The following is a 15,778-nucleotide window of genomic DNA, read 5'->3' as shown; positions in this document are numbered from 1 at the left end:
GGGGGCACGCTATGTTGTCCCACATTGACATTCCCAAATGTTGGCAAGTTTGCAATCAAGTGATTTCTGTCCCTCTCTCTGAGTCCTCTGCCCCTCTCCACAGGTATTTTGTCCCACTCCTCCTGAACACACTGCTCCATCTGTCTCAGGTTTGAAGGGTTCCTTCTCCAGATGTTTCAGCTCCTTCCACAGATGTTAAACAGGATTTAGATCAGGGCTCAGATGCAGCAAAGCCGCTCCAGAACAGAACCGAGCCTCCTCCATCTTTCTTTGTGGGTACAGGGTTCTTTTCTTTGGATGTTTGGTTTTTAGGTCTGTGAACATAGAACTGATGGGACTTGTTGCCAAAAAGCTCCAGTTTTGACTCATTTTTCTAAATGACATTCTCCAGAAGCTTTGTGGCTTCTCAAGATCCATTTTGATAAATTTCAGTCTTGCTTTTTGATGATTTGGTGTCCTTCTCAGTCGTCTTCTATTAAGTCCACTTTGACTTTGACAGATGGTGCCATCTGACACTGATGAACCGTGATCTTGGAGTATACCTCTAATCTCTTTGGTCTAATCAATTTGTCATCAATTTTCCTCCCGTTGTCATCACATCCAGGGAGGCTGGCTCCAGTCCTGTAGACCTTAAACCATCCTTTTTGTCAAGGCCAGTTTAATTACTTTTTAAAAATTATTTAAATAATTTTGTTAAACCAAAATTCAGAAGTAATACCTGATGTTCATTGGTTTATAATTTTTTGTCAGTTTCAAGTTATTTAAGTGACTATAGTGGATTTTTCTTTTTTCAGCAAAAGAGTACAAACAAATTTGTCCATGTCTGTGTGTGGTGTGAATGATCCTTAGCTACAGACACACCAAACTTTATCACATCTGTAAAATTAACTGAATTATAGCCATTTTTATATTTACCCAGGTTAGTTGACTGTGGCAAACTTTAAACAAAGTTACAGATATTGCACAGAGTCTGTGCTGGGGATTAGTCTCAGCTACTAATATGCTAAATTTTAGGTCAGTCTGTAAAATTATTTTTGTGTTTTTTAAGGTCAGTTTGTTGTAGCAGTCATGTTGGATTGGGTTGACTCCAAAAGTCTATCAGTTGTAGATGTACATCAAATAATTACTTTCTACAATTGTCATTAAAATCCATCCAGTGGTTCATGAATTATTTTGGTAAAAGACACACAAACACATGTGCACAAACATGCAAAAACATTGTCTGCCTTTGCTTTTCTGTGATGGGCAACAATAAATACAAAACAAAGTTCATTTAGATGTGTACTGTATGGTGAGGTGATGTTTACCATGCTCCAGAAGCAGGTGGGCAGTACTCAGGTGTCCCTCTGAGGCTGCTGTCATCAGAGCTGTTCGACCCTGCTGATCCACCCTGTTCACCTCGACACCATGGGTCAGTAACAACTCCACCACCTGACAGACAGAAACAGGCAGACACTAAAAACTCCTGCAGTACGATCAGCCTATTCACTCTGTGTGGGCGCTCTGTGTTTTACCTGTGAGTGACCCCGTCTGACGGCGCTGAACAGCGGAGTGATCCCCTGCCTGTTCCCCCGCTCAGCAGCTGCTCCCTGATCCAACAACAGCCTGCAGACAGAGAGCTGACCTCGTCCTGCTGCCGCCGTCAAAGCTGACACACACACAAACCAAACACAAGTTTGATATTACTACCAGGTTCAACATTTAGCCTACAATCACGCATACAGTTAGGCAATGTCAAACCTATGAAATCCTCAGTTTAATAATGGGAACATGTAAAGTCTAACGTCAGTATTTTTTCACAACTTGTTACTGTAGATGTTAACCTGCAACCATTTCAACAGCAATTATTAATGAGAAGTCTGAAATGTGTGTGGAGAGTGCAGTTAGAAGCATTTGATTTCATAGGAAGAGGTAGCTTTTTACTGCATAAGTCTCCATTAGTGATGCTGCTGTCCACCCTACTGCTCAGACAGCTCTGTTTCTGTAAAGTTCTTCTTAAATTCACTCACATTTATTCATCAGGATTCTTTGTGTCGTCTGTAACTTGAGATATGTGGTTTATCTAGCCAGAAAAAATATTGTTACAATATCTAGCTTCAAAATGTGATATTAATTTATCTAATAAACAGATGACATCATAACAATAAACGTGTTTGTACAATAGCTTGAAACAAAAAGGACCCTGAGTTACTGATAAATGAAAAATATTGTTTCATCAGTGAAGTCTGCGCCTTTAATAATTCAAGCATTGAAAAAAAATTATGTTAGATTAACAACTGATAGGAAACAGTAAACAATGTCAAAGAAAAACAAATTTTGGGAGGATCTTAAGCCAAGTTAACAGCATTTCTTCTGTCTTTTAATGTTTAAATTTAGATATTCATGGCACCTAGTGGCAACATATGGTATTTACAGTGTTTCTGTTAGAACAGTAGACTAAGAAAAATCTAATAAGAGAAAAAAAAAAAAAATTAAAAAAAAAACAAACTGTGGTTGTGTAGAAAAAGAGATGGATGAATAAACATCTTTTAAGAGTGATGATTCTGCACTGTCTAAAAGGGTTTTGTACTTTGAATGCAGCACATAACAAAAAATCAACTAAACTATAAGCCCTGAAAGGAAAAGGAGACAAACTTTATAATTAGACATAAACAGTTTTTTGATCTCATTGTAAATTCATGGTACACATTTCCACAATGGTCTGAGGTCAATGTGACTTTAGAGGGTTGATTCATAAGTTCATCACCTCTGCATCATGTGTAGATGATCAGGACTAATTGAAATCCTCTGTTTCTCTCATAGAATTTAAACTCAATTATTGGTGTTTATCTTGATTTCTTTTAGAGTTGTGTCATACTGTGAGCTGGATTTATATCTGTTTATCTTAACCATTTCAACCAACTTCTTTTTGTGTGTCAACGTAGAAGTGAATTTATTTTAAAACAGAAGGAGATCAGTGTGTTTGGTTGTACCTGTCTCTCCCCACAAACTGTCATAGACGTTGATCTCAGGTCTCTGCTCCTCCTCCTCATCTTCCTCTGGGAGATCCAGTAAATAAGACACAGTCTGTACGAAACACAAGCAGCCTTCATTGAAACCACACACAGAAATATCCCATTCATCAGATACAAAGACGAAAGGAGTATTTTAAATGTGTGGCTGACCTCTGAGTGGCCCATGCTGGCTGCTGCAATCAGCCCCTGCTGCACTGCCTGGCTCCTGCTCGCCCCCTGCTGGCTGCAGCAGGAAGTGCAACTCCAGTCAGAGCTCTTCAACAGGAAGCGCAGCACGTCCAGATGACCCCGTTGTGCTGCAAGAACTAGCACTGACCGGCCTGAGATGTCCACATGACCAACCTGAGCTCACAGAGAGGCAGACTTACAAGCAGCACCACATCCATGCCCCAACCCCTGGGTTACTGCCGTATAACAAAACAATATAGTACAGTCCCAAAGTGCAGTTTTACGATCAGATTCACACATTTAATGTTTTGAGAAAACAACCCTGTAATAAATATGAGAGGTATTAGCTGTTTGATGGTTGCAGACACGTTACTTTTCCAAGACCATTATTGTGAAGATTAATTATTTTTGCTGGGTGACAGAGTATAGTAGTGAGAAAATGCAGCCAACACAGTAACAGACAGCTAGCTACCTTGGCTCTGTGCTGACTCAATATGATGACAATGTCCAGATGACCAGCTGCAGCAGCCAATCCAAGAGCAGTCAAACCATCATGTGATTGAACATCCACCTGAAAATGCAACACGAGTGTCATGAGTCTGGTTCAAGTTAATACCTCACACTACAGCCCCTAATATCAAGTACAGTGGGTTACAAAGGTATACACTCTTTTTACTGTTCTTTCTATTTTTATGTCCTACAACCTGGCATTTAAATTGGTTTTTGATTTGATTATAAGAAATGGACGTCCACAAAATACTTCAGATTAATACTAAGGTAAATGTGGAAAAAAAAACTTGATTTAAATATTTCTAAAAAAAAAAGTCAAACTAAAAGGTCGTGTGTGTATATGTATTCACCCCACCTCAAAGTCAATTATTTGTAGCGCCATCTTCTGCAGCAGTTCCAGCATTAAGTCTCTTCAGGTCTGTCTCCTTGATCTTGGTCCATCTAACCTGGACCTTTTGTCTATCCTTTATGTCCAAACTGCTGCAGCTCCTTCAGGTTGGATGGGTGCTGCTTGTGTCCAACAGTCTTTAAATCAGACCAGAGACTCTCAGTTGGACTGAAGTCTCAGCTTTGACTGGGCCATTCCAGGACCTTTAACTGGCTCTCCTTAAACCAGTGGAGTGTTTAGAGTCATTGTCCTGCTGTAAGGAGGACCTCTGTTCCATCTTAGATCTCTGGAAGACTCAATCTGGTTTCCTTCAAAATAATTCATTGTATTTTGTTCCATCCACATTTCCTTTAACTCCGATCAGTTTCCCAGTCCCTACTGATGAAAAACATCCTCACAGCATGATGCTGCCACCACTATGCTTCACTGTAGGGATGGGTGTTCTCAGTACAATGAGAGGTGCTATTGTAGGTTTGAACCAAACATAGTGTTGTCTTCGATAAATAAAAAAAAATGTTTTAGGGTCATCTGACCACAGCAACTTCTTCCATATATTTGGGGAATAAATTATTGTCTTTTTCCTGCTGCTCTTCCATAAAGTCCATCTCTGTGCAGCTCCTAGTGGTCCTATGGATAGATCCTCCCATCTCCCAGCTCTGTCAGGGTTATCTTTGACCTCCTGGATGTTTCTCTGATTAATGTCCTCCTTACTCACTGGATTTTGGTGGATGACCCTATTTTGGTTAATTTGCTGTGGTGGCATCATGTTTCCATTTTCCAATAATGGATTTAGTGAAGCTCAATGGGATGTTCAGAGTTATGGGATACTATTTTTTAAGGCAGCCTTGATTTGTACTTCTCCACAACTTTGTCACTGACCTGGGTGGACAGCTCCTTGGTCTCCATGCTTTCCCTTTCTTGGTGGCAGCCCTTACTACTTGAAGGTATTGGGCTGTTGTTGATTCTGGGGTCTATCGGAACAGGTGGATATATACTGAGATCATTTGACTCTTAGACTGTTCATAGGTAGATTTTTTTTTTAAATTATATGGCTTCTGAAGATCATGGTTGGGGCTTCAAAGAAAAGGGGTTATTGCACATACACATAGCTTTTTGGGTTTATCTTTTTGACCATTATTTAAATTTTTCCTCCCATTTTACTACATTATTATAGACTATTTTGTGTCAGTCCATTACTTATAACAAAAGTGAAAATGCATTTAAATTCCACATTTAAACAAATAAAATGTGAAATTTTTTTACAACCCACTGTAAACCTAATCCTCACAGATCACAGAAATATTTAATCTTTTCACCTGAGCTCCGTGATCGAGCAGCAGCGCTACAGCATCAGTGTGGCCCAGGTGAGCGTGGACACATAGCAGGGGGGCGTTACCGAGGACATCGGTACGATAATCCACATCAGCTCCACCCAGAACCAACAACCTGCTCACCTGGACAGGTAAAGAGCCCAGATTCAGCCCTCAGAACATGTGCGCCAAGAGCCATTTGTCTGTGGTGTGGTACCTTAATGTTAGGGGTGTAGAGGTTCCGCAGTGATGCCAGAACAGGACTAAGGCTCGTCGTGCTGTAAGACAACCATAGCCCCTGAAGAACGGAGGAGGAAACCCCAAGCTTCTTACTGAGACCCTGGAGGATGAAAGTGGGTCACAGAAACCAAGATAAAAGCTTCATGGAATTACTTGAACATTTAGATTAAGGTTGTGATGTTGTCTTGAACCAACAATCTGAAGTGATTAATAACTCATGTGGAATACAGTTTTAAATATAACATCTGTTGTCCTCAACTTCTTCAAAAATCTTAAACAGACTTGTTTAGAAAATAATTTTTATCTGTAACTGATAAAATTTTAATTTCAAAAAGGCAACTTAAATTGTTAAAAGCATAACTTGCACATTTTGTTTTGGACAGTTTACATTCAGGTTTTTGTACATAAAATAGTCTGTATCTAAATGGGCTGTGACTGCCGGAGACAAACTGTGAATAGCATTTGTAAGGGGTTTCCAAAATGTCTCAAAACATTTGTCAGGGTTCTCCATTTCCGCACAGGAGGTGCAGAGGCCCATAGTCTTGTCGCTTAAAATTTGAACATGTTCAAAAAAGTCACAAAGCAAATTTTCTCTCAAAAGAATCACAAAATGTCATGGGCAGTTTGAACTCTTCTCAATTTAAGGGTACTACATACTTTGCAAAAGCAAGAAAATTGTTCTCACTTCAAGGGCTGTGAGAGAAGAATGATATTTTTTTCTCACAGCCCTGGTTTGGGAATTCTTGCAGCTTTTTCTCAACACATCATCTGTGCAGAACTTTTTTCTTGTGTAGTATTTGAGAATTATTGTGTAATTGGTCAAAAATCTGAAGTAGGTGTGTGGATTTATTGTTAAAAAGTGGAAATGTTTGTAATGGTTATTTTGCTGCAAATTTGCCTGACTATTTCTAAAGTGTACTCTGGTAGATTTTATCTGAAATGTAGGGGCGGCTGCCAAGGTGGGTACAAATCAAGCCGAGGTGGGTATGATGTAGGTGAAAATGGGCAACAACTAATGTGCACAGTCCAGAATACAGTTTTGTAAGGTGTGCACACAAAAATCACCTGTGATTTTAAAAACAATGGCAGAAAAACATGGCTGCATACACTCAGAATTCAGTGAGACTGTAACTAAAAATTCACCTTTTTTCAACAGTCCAGTGAGATACTGGTTTAAAGACAGGATTCAGTAGTGCTGATTTAGGGTAAATCTAGACAAACATCATGTGTGTCTGTGTGAAGTCAGACCTTGTAGATGTGAGCTTTCAGGATGTGATGTCCCAGCTCCAGTGTCTGTTGTCGGTTTAGTTTTCCCTCTTGTCTGCAGAGCCAGAAGGCCAGAAGAGTGTGTCCACTCCTGGAGACAGAGAAACAGACATGTCCCCTCTCGTCTCATATTTCTTCTGTATCCAGGCTTTTAAAATGTGCTATAATCATCCAACACTCAAACAAAGAAAAATCAGTGGCACTCAAGCCCCTGTCATTATACGTGTTTTTGAGAGGCTGTTCTTAAACATTTAAAATGGTGAACAGACAACAGTCTTAAATATAACCACTGTTTTCCAGAGACGCATGGAGGACCTCCGATATTCAAAGAGAGGTAATGAAAAGGGTTTCCCGGTTTTAGGTCGAGTTGTCAGCCAACATCACAACTCAACAAGCTTTATGAAAAAATCTGGTCTGCAGAACTAATTAAAGACAGCTCTGTTCAGGGGGTGTGGATAAACTATAACTAATCAACAAACTTCCAACAAACTGAAGAAACAAGTAATTTAAACATAAAAAATGACACTTCACCTGTTAGTGTGTAAAGACATCATTACTGCCTGTGTCTGTGTGTGCATGTGTTTGTTTGTCTGTGTTAGCAGAAATATTTCATGGACCACTGGATGTCATTTAATAAAACTTTCAGAAATTAATCATTTTATTTCAAAGCAAATATTTTCATTTCCTTTCTCAATTTAAAACTGGACAGTGTGAAGCTCCAAGCTTTAAGCTACATGAGCTTCAAACCCCACACTCTCCAGCTCTGAACTGAGAAAGCTTCCCAATCAAAATGTCTTTAACTATAGAACAGAAGTCCAGTTGCTTTGTTTTTTGTTTTTTTTACTTTCTGAATTTGCCATGTCCAGGATGACTGAAAATCTACAGCAGTAGATGACATAGACCCAACTTTTGGAGTTAACCTGATTCAAGATGGATGCTATAACCAGTTAATTTTACAGATGTTGAGCTAACTGATGTGGTTGTAGCTGCAAGTCATTCACAACACATAAATTTGCTAAATTTTGCCATCTAACAGATCACATGAGATTGCTCAAAACATTACTTTCAAGGTTTGACCAAAATAGTTTTAACTCCTTCATTTATTAGTATAAGATGATCTTAGTTCTAAACTTTAGCATGGAAGGTGGTGAATGATATCCATCATAAAAAAATCTAGGGCTTTATCTAAACTAGCATTTTTAAAAAATCTTTTATAATGCCCATTGCTGCACATGCCAAATTTTTTAAACAAATGTCTTGTAAAATCTGTTAGAGCTTAGAGTATGTCCCTCCATCCATTCCTGGGGTTGACTCCAAAGGTTAATCAACTGTAGATGTACATCCAATGATTGGTTTCTGAGAGTTTCATCAAAATCTATTTAGTGCTTCATGAGACATTTTGCTAACAGAAAGACGAACAAACACACACAACTATATGACTGCCCACTTTTCACAGTGGCAAGTGATAAATAGGTTGCTACTGCAGAACATCTTTATCCTCTTTATCCTGGAGAACAAAAATCCTCTTGAATCAGTTCTTTACTACAGCCCTCTAGATGGACCTACTGAGTTCCTAAAGCTTACACCACCAAGATGAAAAAGACATGGCAAGAGTCCTCACTGATCTGACTTTTAAACATCTTCCTTCTGACATTACCGTTGCATCTCCACTAAGTATTCAGCAAAGGATGTTGTCAGCATACTTGCAACAACAACCTTAGAACACTATAAAACACATCCAATAAGTTACGTTCAGTGACAGTACAGCTGTCTTTACTTTCAGCTGTGTTAGCATACCTGGGGTCACAGAGGAACTTGTCGTCCTGCCCCTCGTCCCTCCACACCAGCCACTCCCTGAAGGAGGGGTGGTTTAGCATCCTGCTGCCGTCACTCCGCGGTACCAGGAAGGAGGAGAGCTGCTCCAGGCGCTGCACAAACTCCGCCCACTGGATTGTTCCTCCACTCAGAGAACCCGCGTTCACTGCTTCAAACAGCTTGAGGAACAAAGAATATATGTGTGAAAAGACAACACAGGCCGGTCGAATTGTCACCACTTTTGCATGCAGCTGCTAATAAGGGAACCTGCTGCTCGGTCAGTGGGTGCAGTGAAGCCACAGTAATGTTGAGCAGAGGGAGAACTCTCTGAAAAGACGACTGGGTGGGAAACCGCATGTTGAGCTGCAGCAAGTACACCTCTGCCAGACTAACAGGAACCACCTATAAACACACAAAGAGCATCAATTTTTCTTTAGAACATTTAGCTCTTTTTAGGCCTAATATACACAGGAACAGCTGTTTTTCTAAAACAACCTTTTTTTGTTGTAATTTCTAAAAAATATTCTTGTAAACACTGAAGTGTTTCTAGAAATGCTTTCATCTACACAGAGACGTAGAAACAGACCTAAAATGCTGTAGTAACTATGCCAAGCCTGTATGCTGGGCTCTAACGTAGCTTCTAAAATACAACAGAAACAGGAAACAAGACATGGAGCATGTATGTTGGAAACTGCAGTTGGCTTATTGCTTCATGTTGGATGTATCATATTGTAACTTCAAATCACATGATTTGATCTCCAGATGTTTGGTCCTAGATTATTTGGAATTATTATAAGGGGTTTTTGGTCTACTTTATTTAAAACAGTGTTATTGTTCATCAGCCCTGTAAGGAATAAATGGTTTGCTGTAGCTGATAATCTCGCATCACAATTGCAAGCATGTAATCTGTCATTATTGTTAATAGCTATCACGTTTGGGGTTGTAGGTGTGGTTATAGGTGGGCCTAAGCCATTATCATTTTTAAAAGTTTGTGTCTAAAATGTCTACATGAACATACAAGGGTGATTTTTTTCACTCTAGAACCCAAGTTCAAAAGATATTGTTTATAAACTCCTGAAAACTGTTTCCATGTGGATGCAAGGTTAAAACAGTAAAATACTTTTATGGGTTCACAAAATATGTTCTTGCATGGATGGAACCTTAGTTTATGTTCATTCCCTCCACTCTCACCACATTTCCTCTGCAACCCCTCCCTCACCTTGAAGCTGGAACTCTTTAGGACAAGGTATCCTGCTTCTATCAGGTCAAGGGTCAGTTTCAGGTAGAGGTATGAGCCTTGGCTCAGGCTCTTCAAGTGGCTGATAAGTTTTGTCAGGGCTGTGTTGTCGAGGCGACCGTTGCCCAGTGACACGTTGCTCTGAATCTCAGCACTGCTATGGATACGCTGCATCAGATAACCCTGAAAACAACAAAAACACAAGCACATGTACACACAGAAACACAGAGACAACAGACAAAAAAATGACAACAACAGACAACAGGAAAAAACTGGTCCTTGTCGGTGTTACCTGCAGGTCCTGGTCTATGGCAGGATTTTCCTCCACCCTGTCCAGAGAGATACGGTGAAAAGGCAGGGAACGAGTGATGTCCTGATTACATAAAGAGATTTTTAAAAATTAGTTACATGTAGGGCTGCCAACTTTTAGATACTGAAAAAAGGAGCACTGGATGAACAGGGTGGCACAGAGGAAGGGGGGCCTTTTTGCCCCTAAAATATTTAGCTGTAAGATGTTGTTTCTACTAAGAGTGATGTCTTCATAGAAAATGCAACAGCTGAACATTTAACAGACAAACAAATACAGGCAAATCTAAAAAAAAAAACAGGAATCAGTGTGAATTTGGCTGCTTGTAGCTTTTAGCTAGTGTGTTTTGCTCAATTTAGCTAGCCTTTTGCTTTTTTTTTTAGCTTTTAGCTAGCCTTTTGTAGCTGGCCTACTTTTAGCTTTTGGTTAACATTTTGCTACTTTTAACTTCTAGCTTCCACTTTGCTACTTTAACCTTTTAGTTAGTGTTTTGCTCCTTTTAGTTACTCTTTTGTTACTTTAAGCTTTTAGCTAGTATTTTGCTACTTTTAGGTACAGTCGCATTTCACTACATTTATCTTTTAGTTAGTGTTTCTCCTAGCTTCTAGCAAGTGTACTGCTATTTTTAATTTAAAAAAACTCAGCTTCAGCATCTTCTCACTCAGCATTCACAGAGCAGTTTGCAGAAAATGTGGTTTCTTTAGTTTGTGTTTTAAATATGCTATCACTTCAAATAAAATGTTACTGTCTTGAACAACACACTTTTTAGTATATACAAGTAACCAAAGTATATTTCTGTGTTCAACAGCTTTTCCTGCAGAAAAAACAAAACAAAACATGGTACTTCAGCTCTGATTAAATAAAATCAGTTCCCCCTGTTTCATTTAACATTTGTAAACAGATTTGCACTGGGTTGTAAAAATAAAAACAAAATGTGTTCTTTATCCACCTAATAAGAAATGTGTCTTTTCGTTGTTGTAGATTCTCAGTCATCCAGGACATGGCAAATCTGACAGGTTTGAAAAACAATGAAGGAACTGGACTTCTATTCTGTAGCTGAAGACGCGTTGTTGTTTTAAACTGCATGACGTTGGTGTCAATAATATCAATCTTTGGATCGATCTGCATATCCCCACTTTAGTGACTAAAAAGTCAGATGAAATACAATACGACTGTTTAGACTGAGGTGGCTTTGAAACACATTGAATAGGTATCTAATTTAGTACCATATATTTTAAAAAATCAGATTTGTCACATCCACAGTGTCTTAGATTTTATTCAGATTTTATTGCCACTATGCAATACATATTAGATTTTTTCATGGCAGTGAGTACATGACAAATTCGACCCAGGTTTTTTCCATATGTGGGACTGAATCGGATACATATCTGATGTTTTCCAAAGCAACCGCAGTGTAAACATTCATGTCGTATTTCATCTGACTTTTAGGCTATTATTTTTAACCTGATCCTTAAATACATGACTTTTAGTTACTGTTCATGTGCTGGAAGAGAGTTTCTCTTTTTAAAGGTCTGACATTTCTTTTGTCGTCCCCTTGTTTACTTCTCTTTTTGTTTTCTAGTCACACTGCACAATATGCTGTCATGGTGAGGTAGAAAGACTAAACAGAAATTGAATGAAAAAGCAACCAAAATCCCAAGAAAAACTGAAAGATCCTAAGAAAGTCTGAATAACTTTAATTAAAGACCTTTTTAAAGGATTATAGGAAAGCCTGGTTTGGCTCCTTTCTTTTTGTTTGTGTATTGTGCACTTTTGGCTTGTTGGAGAGCCACTTTATCTCTAACATGGTCGTACTGTCCATTGTCCTTAGGTGGAGGCAGGATGTCCAGTTTTGACCTCATTGGTCTTCCTCTGAAGAGCTGGAAAGGGAATTCACCAGTTGTGGCATGAGGTCAAGCTCTGTAGTTGTGAAGCATTTTAGTAACTGCAGGCTTACAGAGTCGTTGTATACTTTGTGCTACCTAAATTGTGTGTTTTGCCACTGTATTTAATACCATGTTTAACATTTTCTGAAAATCTCATAAAAATCCGTTCATATCTTTTTGAGTAATCTTCTACAATGACAAATATACAGACACTATTGAAAACACAACTTCCTTAGCAGAGGTAATACTAATAATAAGAATAATTGTTGATGTTATTATAATTATAAGATGAAACAGCCATTATGACAGAACTATATAATTATGAACAGAATACACCAAAGGTCAGCCTGTTTATCCCTCCGGGCCTAAGATAAACACCTTTTAGTCAGTTTTTAAGGTCTTCATTGTAATTTTTGAAAAACAAATCAAGAATTTGAAAGATTTTACCAGATTGTTGAGCATAGAGTCTAAAAATAGTAAACGTCCTCAATCTACAATAAAAACTTTTATAGGATCAGACAATTTACCATAAATTCCGGATTATAAGCCGCTACTTTTTGCACAAGCTTTGAACCCTGCGGCTTATAGTCCAGTGCGGCTTTTCTATGGATTTTTCATGATTTTTGTGATATCGTAAGAGGATTTGTTTTGGTTTGTTCCACTGTTGTACGGCACTACTTTGCCTTGCGGAAGGGCATGTGATCAAACACACAGTCACGGGGGAAAAGAGTGGTATGTTGGTCACACGTCTGTCCGCCAGGCAAAGTAGTGCTGTACATTTCCAACACTGAAGAAGAGGACTTTGGTGGTTTTAGTGCGCAGGAAGAAGACAAAGATGGCGATGAATGACTGACTTTTCTTCTTGTTAAAGCCGTGTTACTGCACCTTAGCCCAAAAGGTAGGCTGATTATTTTTCTGGTGTGCTGTAGGTTATTGTTATACAGTACATTTGTTACTTGTTTAAACAGCACAGTACATGTTTTGTACTTTTAATTAGCGGTACTTGAACATATACGTAAAATGTTATGCAAATATGTACCGGTAACTTGTTTTTCAAAATGTTAATAAAAGTGAAGTGTTCTCAAACAGCCATCTCTTTCCTGACAATCCCCTTTGTACATATTCTTTTACATATGGTAATTAAACATTAAAACACCTGCAGCTTTTAGTCCGGTGTGGCTAATGTATGAACAAAACAGGATTTTCCCCTAATTTTAGCTTGTGTGGCTAATATTTAAGTACACCTTGTAGTCCGGAAATTACGGTATTTTATTACAGAATAAAACTCTCAAGAAACTATACACTATACACATTTAATCTAACTGGGATCTCATTAAAAGCAACCCTCCTCTCAGGAAAATGTTTTCTTTTCCTCTCAGGATCAGTTTTAGGCCCCCAGTCTACAGAACAGATTAGAGTTACAGCATCTTTCTGCTAATAATGACTGGCTGATTTCACATGTATAAGTCAAAAAGAGGACTGGAAGACAACCTCTGAATGGAAATATGTCATTTAAAGAGCACATTTATTACACACAAAAAATAAACAACAATCCAGACAACTCTGTGTGTTAAACATAAAACCCATTAAAAACATGTTTTTAGAATTTTCTTCATGAAGTAATAATTTTAATAAAGTTTTAACTTTTTACAAAAAGTACGCCATGGATATACTTTTTTTTCCTTCTGTGTTTATTGAACTTATCTAAAAGCACCATTGCTTTCTTATTAGATCTTTTTTGGAAAATCTAAAGCAACCTTTTAACACCAACATTATTACTACATACATATAAACTATTATGGGTTTTATGTCACAATAAAAATAGTTAAGATAGAAAAAAAGATAATTATAAAATAATTAAGGTTAAAGTAATAGTTTAAGGCAATTTTTGTTTTATCCTTTGTGTTGTATAATAACCTGTTCTTTGTTTTTTTGCCAATGCGCTTTACCTGCTGACTTGTCCTGACAGTAGAAATGACCTTCAGCCAGGAAGGAAACTTCTGGATGTTTTGGGACAGGAAGGAAGTTAGTGTATCTCCATAGTCTGGCTTGTGGAACTCCGCTTCATTCAGCCCATCAATCAGTACAATAAGCCCTGCCCCTTCCACGTGAATTTTCCTCTCTGGAAAAATGAAACAAAAAGAAATAACATATAGCCTCACACTAGCAGCCCTGACGCTGGAGATTGCAGTAGAATCTGCTCGTACCTTTGTAGAGAGCATCCAGTGGTTCTAGGATTCCTCTCTGGAGGGCTGAGCTTGGATCCTGGATGCAGGAGCGCAGACTGAGCATGCTCTGTAGCTGTGGTGACTGATGCAGCAGTTCTTGATATGCTGCCAAATGAGGGGCACCACTCAGCAGGGCGGCCATGTTGTGGACAAACTCAGGAACCAGACAGGTGTAACAGTTATCAGCCTGACAGAAGTGATATGATATGACCTGCAGAAGACAGGACAGAGTGTTCATCATTTCATATATATATGTATGATATATATATCAGGGTTTCCCCCATTGTATTTTAAGCCTGGTGGGCCGCCAGGCTTTCCCTACCCCGTCGCCAGGCTAAACTCCGCTTGTTTATTGTAAAATACGCCATTTTTTTATACATGTTTTTCCCCCACCCGCATCAACTTGATGCATTGATCACTGCGCGAGGGTGCGCGCGCCAACAGTGACACAATCGCGCTGTCCCTGCCCCTGCGCGAAGGCCCTGCGCAGTGTCGTGTCACGTGACCGTGCACCTCCCAGTTTTTGTAACTTGGCGCGGACCGTGCGCGTCGCTGGTTTGCCTGTATCAGCATTTATGATCCGTCTATGAGAGATCACAAAAATAATCAAACGGCTCAAAACTCATGGAAGGAAATTACTGCTGCAGCCGATAAAAAGGAGTGTTTATAGACCACATAGGGAAGAAATATTAGTCCTGTGATGGGCGAATCACAACTAAAGCAAATAAATCAATGAAAGTCAAACTGCATGCTTTAAGTTTAAAGATCTTCTCTGTATCACAGCCAGAAAATCTACTCTCTCTTTCTTTTTTTACCGTATTTCCACTGGTTACGTAGCGTACTGCCCCCTGTCTTTTCGGAGAATACTGCACCGATGTAAGCACCAAGTATAAACACCTCCGCCGCGCACTCAGGTCTGCGCGCTGTGCGCAGAGCCCTGCGCGACTCTAATGAGCCCTGAGGCCGAGCTGCCTTCAGCTACCTGGAGTTAGCAATAAACATTGAACGAGTCAATTTAACCAAAAATGGTTGAACTGAAATTCAGCGGGTGGCTTTACAAGACCGAATATGGAAAGCCTGTTTTGTACTTAGTGAAAATATTAATATGACGCGTGATTTTATCCTCGATAAAATCGATAAAATGCGTCACTAATGTTGTTGCGGAAACGGTGACGTCACCCGCAGCGCGTTTGCTGAACAAACTCCGTCCCAAATATAAGTCATTGCTCCGTCCGATCCGTAAAAAAAAAAAACTCTGTCCGCTCCGTATGCTGATGAAGAAGCAACGGCTTCTCTTCCTCACTGCAAACTTTCTTTCTGCTACTCCATTACTGTTTTGGGGGGCATGTTTTACTCACTGCAGGTTAGAATCTGCTGAATAGGGTTTTGTGTTTAGTCTTAAAGTTGTT

General features: G+C 39.1%; 1 protein-coding gene across 2 annotated transcripts in view; it reads right to left on the bottom strand.

Annotated features, from left to right (window-relative positions):
• Positions 1–15,778, bottom strand: part of LOC108248181 (protein TANC2) — a 91,507-nt gene that overhangs the window by 13,156 nt on the left and 62,573 nt on the right. For both annotated transcript variants that reach the window (XM_017436789.3, XM_017436788.3), the window contains 14 exons: positions 14,349–14,580; positions 14,091–14,263; positions 10,241–10,321; positions 9,931–10,131; positions 8,979–9,113; positions 8,694–8,890; positions 6,879–6,987; positions 5,608–5,730; positions 5,397–5,534; positions 3,655–3,753; positions 3,165–3,356; positions 2,973–3,066; positions 1,515–1,648; positions 1,308–1,431 (listed from right to left, as the gene is read on the bottom strand). In XM_017436789.3, coding sequence (XP_017292278.1) covers positions 1,308–1,431; positions 1,515–1,648; positions 2,973–3,066; positions 3,165–3,356; positions 3,655–3,753; positions 5,397–5,534; positions 5,608–5,730; positions 6,879–6,987; positions 8,694–8,890; positions 8,979–9,113; positions 9,931–10,131; positions 10,241–10,321; positions 14,091–14,263; positions 14,349–14,580 — 2,032 coding nt within the window. The remainder of the gene's footprint in view (positions 1–1,307; positions 1,432–1,514; positions 1,649–2,972; positions 3,067–3,164; positions 3,357–3,654; positions 3,754–5,396; positions 5,535–5,607; positions 5,731–6,878; positions 6,988–8,693; positions 8,891–8,978; positions 9,114–9,930; positions 10,132–10,240; positions 10,322–14,090; positions 14,264–14,348; positions 14,581–15,778) is intronic.

Source organism: Kryptolebias marmoratus, linkage group LG12, assembly GCF_001649575.2.
Source record: "Kryptolebias marmoratus isolate JLee-2015 linkage group LG12, ASM164957v2, whole genome shotgun sequence".
Taxonomy (NCBI): Eukaryota; Metazoa; Chordata; class Actinopteri; order Cyprinodontiformes; family Rivulidae; genus Kryptolebias; species Kryptolebias marmoratus.
Note: the sequence above shows the minus strand (reverse complement) of the source record. Positions and strands in the feature narration are given on the sequence as shown.